This window comes from Bos indicus, chromosome X (assembly GCF_029378745.1).
Source record: "Bos indicus isolate NIAB-ARS_2022 breed Sahiwal x Tharparkar chromosome X, NIAB-ARS_B.indTharparkar_mat_pri_1.0, whole genome shotgun sequence".
NCBI classification, from domain to species: domain Eukaryota; kingdom Metazoa; phylum Chordata; class Mammalia; order Artiodactyla; family Bovidae; genus Bos; species Bos indicus.
In genome coordinates, this window is record NC_091789.1 from 54305477 (window position 1) to 54315174 (window position 9698).

Genomic DNA, 9698 nt, shown 5'->3' on the forward strand with positions numbered 1-9698 from the left:
AGGTCTGATGAACTCTGCCACCACTTTAAGCTGAAAATAAGTGACTACTCCTTTCAGGTAATAGTGAACCAGAAGTAACAAGCACTGGAATAAATTGCAGCCTAGATATACATCACTTAGTGATCCAAGGAACTTCAAGCCCTGTACCTTATGTACGCACATAAGGAAAAAAAATATATTGTAAGTGACAGCCAGAATGAAGAGTAGACTATAATCACTATGGCCTATATTTCAAAAAATTAAAAAGTATGTTTTAAAATATCTTCAGGGAACAGAAAATCATAAAAAGCAGCAGAGAGTGAATTCTCTTGGTCTCCAGCCATTAGGACTCATGCTTTCACTGTGCTTTGCAGTGGCTTGGTTTTAATCCCTGGTCAAGAAAGGAAGGTCCCACAAGCCATGAAGCTCAGAAAAAAAAAAATCAATCAATAAATAAAAATTGGCATAACCATTAGATCGTGATAAATGTAATCAAGAAAAATAAACCTAAGACAATTATTGCATTGGAAGATAGATTAGAAGAAATCATCCAGAATTCTGCATGGAGAAATAGATTAATATGAAAAAAAGTAGGATAAGAATACAAAGTATTTGTTTAATTCAAATCCCAGAAAGACAGGAGAGAGAAATGGGGAAGAAAATGATGGCCAAGGATTTTTCAGAGCAAGTGAAATGCACAGATTCTAAAAGCTCAGTGAGTTCTAGGCAGGATAAAAAACAAAAATTCACTCCTAGACACATCATAGTGAAAGTGCAGAAAATCAGAGAGAAAGAGGCTGTTAATGATCCAAGTTAGAGATAATCAATCTTGACCTTGGGCAAGAGCAGAATAAATTGAGACAAAGGGATGGGCCTCTAGTCACTGGCCTTTAGAATACCTTTTTCTCAAACTTATCTTGAAAGAGTATTTTATAAACATGTTATCCATTTCATTCTTAATTAAGAAAATACATTTGTTAACAAATGTGTTTGTTAGAGCAACCTGACACCTAAGACATGTTCAAATTGTCTTTGTTATAGGTGGAAGGTCATCATCCTGTAAGTATGTCATCTCATGGGCAATGTACAGGGTGAGTATTCTCCACAGGAATTATGATGGTTAATTTTATGTGTCAACTTGACTGGGCTAAGGGAGAATTAATTTCAAACAAGCTTTATTTCCAATGTGAACAATACTATCAATTATCTGTAAAAGGTAATAGTAAAGTCAGATGTCAGTAGTTAATATCATTTTGGGCGGTTGAAACTTTGAAACAAAATTAGTATTTCAGGCTAATGAAAACAAGAATATCCATGAAGAACAAATTCATCTTTTCCTTTGCTGTCTGCTTCTTTCAATGCCTTCCCACTGTAGGATGAAATAAGAGCCAGTTAACAATTGTACCTCAATAACATGCAGTGACTTTCTAAATATGAGTCAATACTATGTACATCTATTTTCTCAACAAGGAGAAAACAAAAATGTTTTCTTCTTGTAACCCAGACCCTTAGTGATCAGGGTGCACATCACTGCTCACACAAAACTTATTTCCGTATTGCCCACCACTATAAATGCTTGCTGTTTCCTTGAAAGGTCACACTGTGATTTAAATAAGCCATTCCCCCTAAAAAACTGGTATTCCCTTGCACAAATCATCAATCCCTTATATAGAGAGACCTTCAGTTTCCACATGTGTAAAATGAGGATGAGGCTTTATCAAACATCCACATGCATGAAAACTAAGAAAGAGTGAGAGAGTGAGTGAGAGACTAAAAGATGAAAGAATAGAGGAAAGAGAAATAAAGATTTAATTACCAACTCAGTGACAACCAATAATATTACTGAGACTAGTTTTCTTTTCTTTTGAATAAAAAATCTAAATTGAACTAATATTTGTGAATTAATCCTGAAATGCAGTTCTCTTGAAACCCTTAACATCTTACTACTTTGTAAGGAATTGCTTTCTCAAAGTCATTGTCAGTACAAGAGACTACAATTCTGTGGCCAGGTGATGATGACACAGCTAATGCGTGGCCTAGTCACTTTAGCTGCTGCTTCTGGTGACTATTCTCTAAACAAGCCCTGGTCTCCATTTCCAGGTCTGGTAAATTTCCCATCTGTAGTGGACTTAAAGCTACAGGACAAAGGACTTGTGGCTATAAATGAAATACATTTCAGAACATACTGCCTCCTACATTATCTAGAAAACATTATTAACAATAAACTGCTTTGCCAAAATTAAATTTCAACAATTTTCTTATTTACAGAAGAAAAATTAAAAATATAAAGCTGTTAGTAACGGGTATGTGTCAGGAATGGTTATGTCGTACTAAAGCCTATACAACAATACCTGTATTATCCAGAGCTGCTCTCTGCTGAGACCACATTCATTCAGAGTCCTTCAGGTTTTTCATTTCCATCCTCTTCGTCTTCATCAGCGTTTTCATACTGATCCTCACCCTCAGCATTAGGGCAGAATGATGCAGACATTGGGGTCAAAAGTTGGCAGGGAAAATATCCCAACTTCAAATCAGCAGCAGAGTCTAGGCCTGAGAGAAGAGAAATAGGTTTAATAAAAGAAACAACAAATAATACCTGGATACATTTCTAGCCCCCCATCATGTCTGCTGCTTGACAATGTTCACAAACGTTTTTCCCCTCTTTCCAGTAGATCGCCACACAGATCTCTCTGATTATTTCTGGCCCCTTTGGAGAAGGGATCCAAATCATTTGATACTGATACCATTTTGTATGTGTTTCTCGGAAACTCAATGGAAAAAAATGTTCCTTTGACTTAAAGACAAATTCTATGGGGACACTCACAGATTCCTCAATCGCTGAAAAGTGCCCCTGTGCTATGTCATCATTTTCTCAGATCCTCCTACCGAGAATATTCACATTTGTTAAAGCCGTTGACCAACAGGGAGGGATGCCACTTGTTTGCCTCTAGGTTGGTAGAAGGCAGCATGCTGTTTCTCGAGACCATGAAGGTCTCCAGAACTGGGCTTCCACTTGTGTAAATTGTGCCCGGAGGTTTTTGAGAGTTCTGACCCACTGCGTGACTGCTAGAGACCTACCTGCCTTTGAGCTCAATGGCCCCACAAGGGCCTGAAGGCTCAGCCACCACTTGCCCGCCTCAGCCCCTCCGGGATCACAGGCCTCAACCTCCCAGTCTCAGAGGCAGCAGTCAGGGCTTCCTCGCCCAGAACTCGACCTGCACTGCTGGTTCCTCTGTCTTCTAGGAAGCAATCCCCTCTGCAGGATCCCGCAGCTCCCAGGGTGGAGCGCCCTCCACCGGGTACTCACCCTGCAAGACTCTGCCTCCCTCTCCCAGGTCTTCCTGCTCCTGAGGAGGCACCGGACCTTCTCCAGGGTCCGAGGGTGGCTGGGAGCGGCCCCTGGCCATCAGGCGGTCAGTGGGAGGCCGGAACAGGACATGTTTGTTGTCACGGAAGTTGTGTAGAAAGGAGTCGACGTGACTCCAGAACAGGGGCCCAAACGTCTCCACGCAGAACCCAAGGCCTGTAACCTCTGCCGCACCCTCCTGCTCACTCTCGTCCTCCTCTTCCTCGCCCTCTCCAGACAGGTGCTCCTCCTCCTCCACGTCCTCCAAGTCGAAGTCAGCCTCACCCTCTTCCTCGTCCTCCTGCATCTCTACACCTTCCTCCATCTCCAACTCCTCTAACGGCTCTCTACCGCATTCCTCTTCCACTGGGGCTTGTGGCCAACCCTGCTCCACGGGAAGGGCTCTGGAGACCTCCAAGGAAGCCAGAAGAGCCGTGGCCACCTCGACTCCTTCCGTCCCCTCGCAAGCAGATGCTTGGACCCCAAGGAGACTGGGGTCGCGGCCCGCCCCGCCACCAGCTCTATCCGGGCCACCTGGGATCCAGTCGTGCTCCTCTGTGGCAGACATGGCAGGAGAGACGTGCCAGACAGTGATCGTCCTGCAGTGATGTCTGCGGGGAAGATGGCGGCCGCCGGGCTGAGCGTTGCGCTGAGGAGACGCTGTTGGCAGTGGGACCGCAGGGTGGGGGTGGGGACAGCAGAGACGTCGGCTGCACAGGGAACAGGAGTCTGCGAGTTGCTGGTGTGGGCCCCACAACAGGAATGGTGAGGGGGTGGCCCGCAGACCGGCCCACCAACACCGAAGCTGAGCCGGCGGCGGAGAAGGCGGGAAAGACCCTGATGGGCTGGCAACGGTAGGTGGAGCTGGAAGGGTCAACCGCGACCACGTCCTCCAGCGCCAGCTCTAAGCTCATTTGCCAGGAGGCAAGGATTGGCATGACCGTCGTCCAATGAGTGATCAAGGCTTTCAGATTGCAGGGAAGCCTTCCCGCACCAGGTCATACTTAGAGCCCACAGGAGTCCCTTCCTTTCCATTGCTGCTGCTGCTGCTGCTGCTGCTGCTGCTGCGGCTGCTGCGGCTGCTGCTAAGTCGCTTCAGTCGTGTCCGACTCTGTGCGACCCCATAGACGGCAGCCCACCAGGCTCCCCCATCCCTGGGATCCTCCAGGCAAGAGTACTGGAGTGGGTTGCCATTTCCTCCTCCAATGCATGAAGGTGAAAAGTGAGTGAAGTCGCTCAGTCGTGTCTGACTCCTAGCGACCCCATGGACTGCAGCCTACCAAGCTCCTCGGTCCATGGGATTTTCCAGGCAAGAGTAGTGGAGTGGGGTGCCATTGCCTTCTCTGTCCTTTACATTGCACCACTGCAAAAACGAAATGGCAGTGTCCCTATAGGCGGCACCCTGGGGTATGGGAAGCTGGGTGTGGTCCCCAGTTGCCACCTTGTGTCAGCTCAGATCATCAGAGATACACTTATTTTTAAAAGTTCATAAAGGCTTGAGAAAGAACATCAAAGGTAAGAGATGGAGAAATTGGAAAACATAAACTGAATTAAACGGGAGCACTGAATATGAAATAGAAAAAAATGAAACAAACTACATAAAACTTAAAGATCATCATATGGTCCAGTTGATTTTAAGCATGGCTGTTCATTAGCAACATATCTGTAGCTTTGGAGAATAAAAGCAATACCTTGGCATTTTTTCAAAAAATTCTAAGATAATTCTGGTATGTGTCAGGTTTTTCTATTAAATGGTAGCTTTGGTGATATAGAATTCTACTACTTTTGTGTTGACCACTCATGGTACAATGGTATTAAGTGAATAATAGTTACTCACTAGTACGTATAAAATATGTTTTAGAAAACTTATTAATGTTTGCCTAACTAAAAATTTTATGACATTTTGATTCCACTTGTTTGACTTAGTATGAACAGAATGCTAGACTTCTGATTTTAAAAACAGATGTGCAACAACCAACAAAGTTTTACTATATAACACTGGGAACTGTAGTCCCTTTGTCAATCTCTTGAAATACCTATAGTGGAAAATAAACTGAAAAATAATATATGTGTATATGTATAACTGAATCACCTTGCTGTGCACCTGGAACTTTGTAAGGCAACTATACATCAATAATATATGTATATATGTGTATATATTATTATTATATATTTATTTTCTTTATATATATATATATATATATAAATATAAAGAAAAAAGATAAAGTGCATAGATCACATATGAGCAACTGTTTCAACCTCCTGTGAGAGACAGAAGGAAAATTTGGAGGTTTTAATGTTGCTAAAGTTACTTAGAAAAGAACATACAAGTTGACATGTATGCCTCGAGAATGGAGACTGGAGAGTGGAAGGAGTAAAATAGGAGCTGAAAAGGGATTCATCAGGGCTCCCCAGTTCACTTCAAGGCTCCGAGAAATGAAGAGAGACTTCTTTTCATGACTGGGCTGATCACCTGCTCTACACTAAACAGTGACACCCCCTCCCAAATGCATATATTTAAATGTTTCCCCACTCCATCCCCCAGGTGATGGTATTTGGGAGTTATGGCCTTTAGTAGGAGACACAGTGAAGATAATCAACCTTGCCCTATATAGAACTTATGCATTATAGATTTCACCCCTTGTACCGGCCTTGTTTTGTTTTACCTAACTCATACTCAATATTTTCAGTGGGGATAGTCCACTGGGTCCCAAGCTGTCAAGCCCATTTCTAAGTGACAAACACTCAATTTTACTTTATGAGCCATATGTCTGAGTGTCTGTGCCCACTAGGGGATATTTTAGGAGAATGGCTGCTATGATCTGGAGCACTGAAACACCACAGTCATAAAATTCTTGAGGCAAACACATCTATTGGCTCTCTTCAGTAGCTCCCTTAACACTATAGGGGCATCTTTTAAAAATGTAGTGATATCTTCAAGTATTCCTCTATTTTGTTCCCCGATATTATGTTCAAAGAGTTTTCCTAAAGCATGCATTTCAGCATTTGCTGAAAAGTGAAAGTGAAAGTCACTCAGTCATGTCATGTCCGACTGTTTGCGACCCCATGGACTACACAGTCCATGGAATTCTCTGGGCTAGAGTACTGGAGTGGGTAGCCATTCCCTTCTCCAGTGGATCTTCCAAATCCAGGGATCAGACCCAGGTCTCTCACATTGCAGGAGGATTCTTTACCAGCTGAGCCACAAAGGAAGCCCAGCATTTGTTGAAGTCAATTCCCAATCTATTTGCAGAAGTCTTAAGCCAATAAGCACTTTTTATGTTTAAAAACATTATTGCACTATTGTGGTGAATGTCCCAGGCATTTAGTACGTTCACAATGCTTCTCAGCCATTCTCTCTGTTGTGCCTAAATAAATCATCACTCCTAAAGGAAACCCCATGCCAGTAGTCAGTCCTTTGCCATTTCCCCCTCGCTGCAACCAGGCTCTGATAACTACTAATCTTCTGTTTACCTCTATGAACTTACATTTTCTAGATAGCTGAGAGAAATAAAATCCTACAATATGTGACCTTTTGTGTCTGGCCTCTCTCGTTCCTTTTTGCGGCTGAATGCTATGCCCGTGTACAGAGGGTCACTTTTGTTTATGAATGTGAAACAAGTTGAGGACAAGTTGGTGGATCCTTGGGGTGTTTCCCATTTGGGTTCCCATTTCGGTTAGGGCTGCTATGAACATGGGGATAGAACTTTTTGTTACCTTTTGTTTGAACAAATACTTCTAATTCTTTGGCTTATATAGCTAATAGTGGAATTGATGAGACAACCATAAGGCTTTTACCTTTTTCAGGAGCTTTCAGACTCTTTTTTACAGCTACCTCTGTTGTTCAGTTGTTCTACTGCTCAGTTGTGTCTGGCTTTTTGCAATCCCATGGACTCTAGCACGCCAGGCTTCCCTTTCCTTCACCATCTCTCAGAGTTTGCTCAAACTCATGTCCATAGCGTTAGTGATGCCATCCAACCGTGTCGTCCTCTGTTGTCCCCTTCTCCTCCTGCCTTCTATCTTTCCCAGCATCAGAGTCTATTCCAATGAGTTGGCTCTTCGCATCACGTGGCCAAAATATTGGAGTTTCAGTTTCAGTATCAGTCCTTCCAGTGAACATTCAGGGTTGATTTCCTTTAGCATTGACTGGTTTGATTTCCTTGCACTCCAGGGGACTCTCAAGAGTGTTCTCCAACACCGCAGTTTGAATGCATCGATTCTTTGGCGCTCAGCCTCCTTTATGGTCCAACTCTCACATCCATACATCACTACTGGAAAAATTTTGACTATATGGACTTTTGTCATCAAAGTAATGTCTCAGCTTTTTAATTCACTGTCTAGGTTTGTCATAGCTCTTCTTCCAAGGAGCAAGCATCTGTTAATTTCATGGCTGTACTCACCATCTGCAGTGATTTTTGAGCCCAAGAAAATAAATCTGTCACCGTTTCCATTGGTTCCCCATCTATTTGCCATTAAGTGATGGGACCAAATGCCATGATCTTAGTTTTTTGAGTGTTGAGTTCTAAGCCAACTTTTTCACTCTCCTCTTTCACTTACATGAAGAGGTTCTTCAGTTCCACTTTGCATTCTGCCGTAAGTGTGGTGTCATCTGCATATCTCAGGTTATTGATATTTCTCCCAGCAATTTTGATTCCAGCTTGATCTCCATCCAGCCCAGATTTTCACGTGATATACTCTGCACATAAGTTAAATAAGCAATGCGACAATTTACAGCCTTGACATACTACTTTCCCAATTTGGAACCAGTCCACTGTTCCATGTCGGGTTCTAACTGTTGCTTCTTGACGTCCATACACATTTCTCAGGAGGCAGGTAAAGTGGTCTGATATTCCCATCTCTTTAAGAGTTTTCCACAGTTTGTTGTGATCCACACAGTCAAAGACTAGTGTAGTTATTGAAGTAGAATGACGCTACTTGTGATCTTCTTGATGCAAACATATTCGAAGATCAGAGAGCTTCTTTCCAATGAAATGAACTAATATGATACCTTGCTTATGTAGAACTTCACTTTAAATTTATTAAAAATAAACAAAAATGGTTATTTTGGTCTGAGGATTATGTGTGGATCTTCATTACAAAGTATACTCTCTGTCCCAGCCCACTGATCAGTAAGTGGCCACCCTCCTCCACAGAATTAATAGTAATCATTTAATTCTCACTTGAGCTCTCTAAGATAGGTATTATTCCTCACATTTTCCATCCAAGAGGGGAGATGATATAGTAGAAGTCAGAGCTTAGACTCTGAAGCGAGACTGGCTGTGTTTGAATTTCACCTGTGCCACTCTCTAGCTGTGGAAGCTTAAGCAACTTACACAGCTTTGCTTTGCCTCAGTTTCCTCATCTCTAGAGTAAGATAGTAATAAGACTTCCATGTAGGATACAATGAGTTAATTCATGGAAAGCACTGAAATTATTCTTGCCAGATATACAATCAGTGCTCCAAAAATGGAAGATACTCTGGAGTTAAGTGGGCTTTTTCTTCTGGCCAGTTGATAGGACAAATGAGAAGGAAAAACATGGATCACTGAAGCCAATTAGAAGACAAAACATAGGTCATGGGAGCCACCTGACCTTATCCATAGCTCCTGAGATGAGTTTTGAAACTCTGAGTGAGGGGAGGGTCCGGTGTACAGAAGGGTTGGAAAATGCAGTCCAGGGGGAGTTAGAGCCTAGGATATGTTCCAAATGTGTCTGCCTCAATCAGAAGCTCCTGGAATCCAGGAGATCAGAAAAGGCTCTTTCTGACACAGGCTCCAGGAAGGCTTTAGAGCCCCAAGGAATACAGAAAGTTCCCATGTGCTAATCTTCAACTTGTGAGCTTTCAAAGACGCAAAAATTGCAGCTTTCCCTCCATCTCCTATAGCTGGCAATCTTCCAGCCATAACATCTCCCACTTCCTTTCCCTCCTCCAGTCAGTAACGCTTCCTGCCTGTTCATTCGATGCCAGCCCCTGTTATACTGTACTAGTATACTTTTCAAGGCAGTGTATTCTAAGACTAAAAACGTTTTCATTATTTTCTGCGTTTGTTTGTTTATGTATTAGTCATGTGTAATGGAGAAGGAAATGGCAACCCACTCCAGTGTTCTTGCCTGGAGAATCCCAGGGATGGGGGAGCCTGGTGGGCTGCCGTCTGTGGGGTTGCACAGCGTCGGACACGACTGAAGCGACTTAGCAGCAGCAGCTGCAGCATGTGTAAAGTATTATAAATCTATTACAATACAGTAATATATAGCCGATTGTGTTAATTGTGTATCTAGGTTAACTTTGTTGAACTTAACAAATACATTGGACTTCTGAAAGCACTCTCGGAATGGAACACATTCATATGCAGGGGCTTAATATATATACAAA

At 42.8% G+C, this 9698-nt stretch overlaps 1 protein-coding gene across 1 annotated transcript; it reads right to left on the reverse strand.

The window, feature by feature from the left end:
- Positions 1–1004: 1004 nt before the first annotated feature.
- On the reverse strand, positions 1005–4159 carry LOC139181052 (uncharacterized). Its single transcript, XM_070783778.1, has 3 exons — positions 3287–4159; positions 2331–2529; positions 1005–1348 (listed from the first exon to the last, which is right to left on the reverse strand). Exons 1-2 carry the CDS (start codon positions 3891–3893, stop codon positions 2372–2374), a joined length of 765 nt encoding a protein of 254 aa, XP_070639879.1. The 5' UTR covers positions 3894–4159; the 3' UTR covers positions 1005–1348; positions 2331–2371.
- Between the last annotated feature and the right edge of the window lie 5539 nt (positions 4160–9698).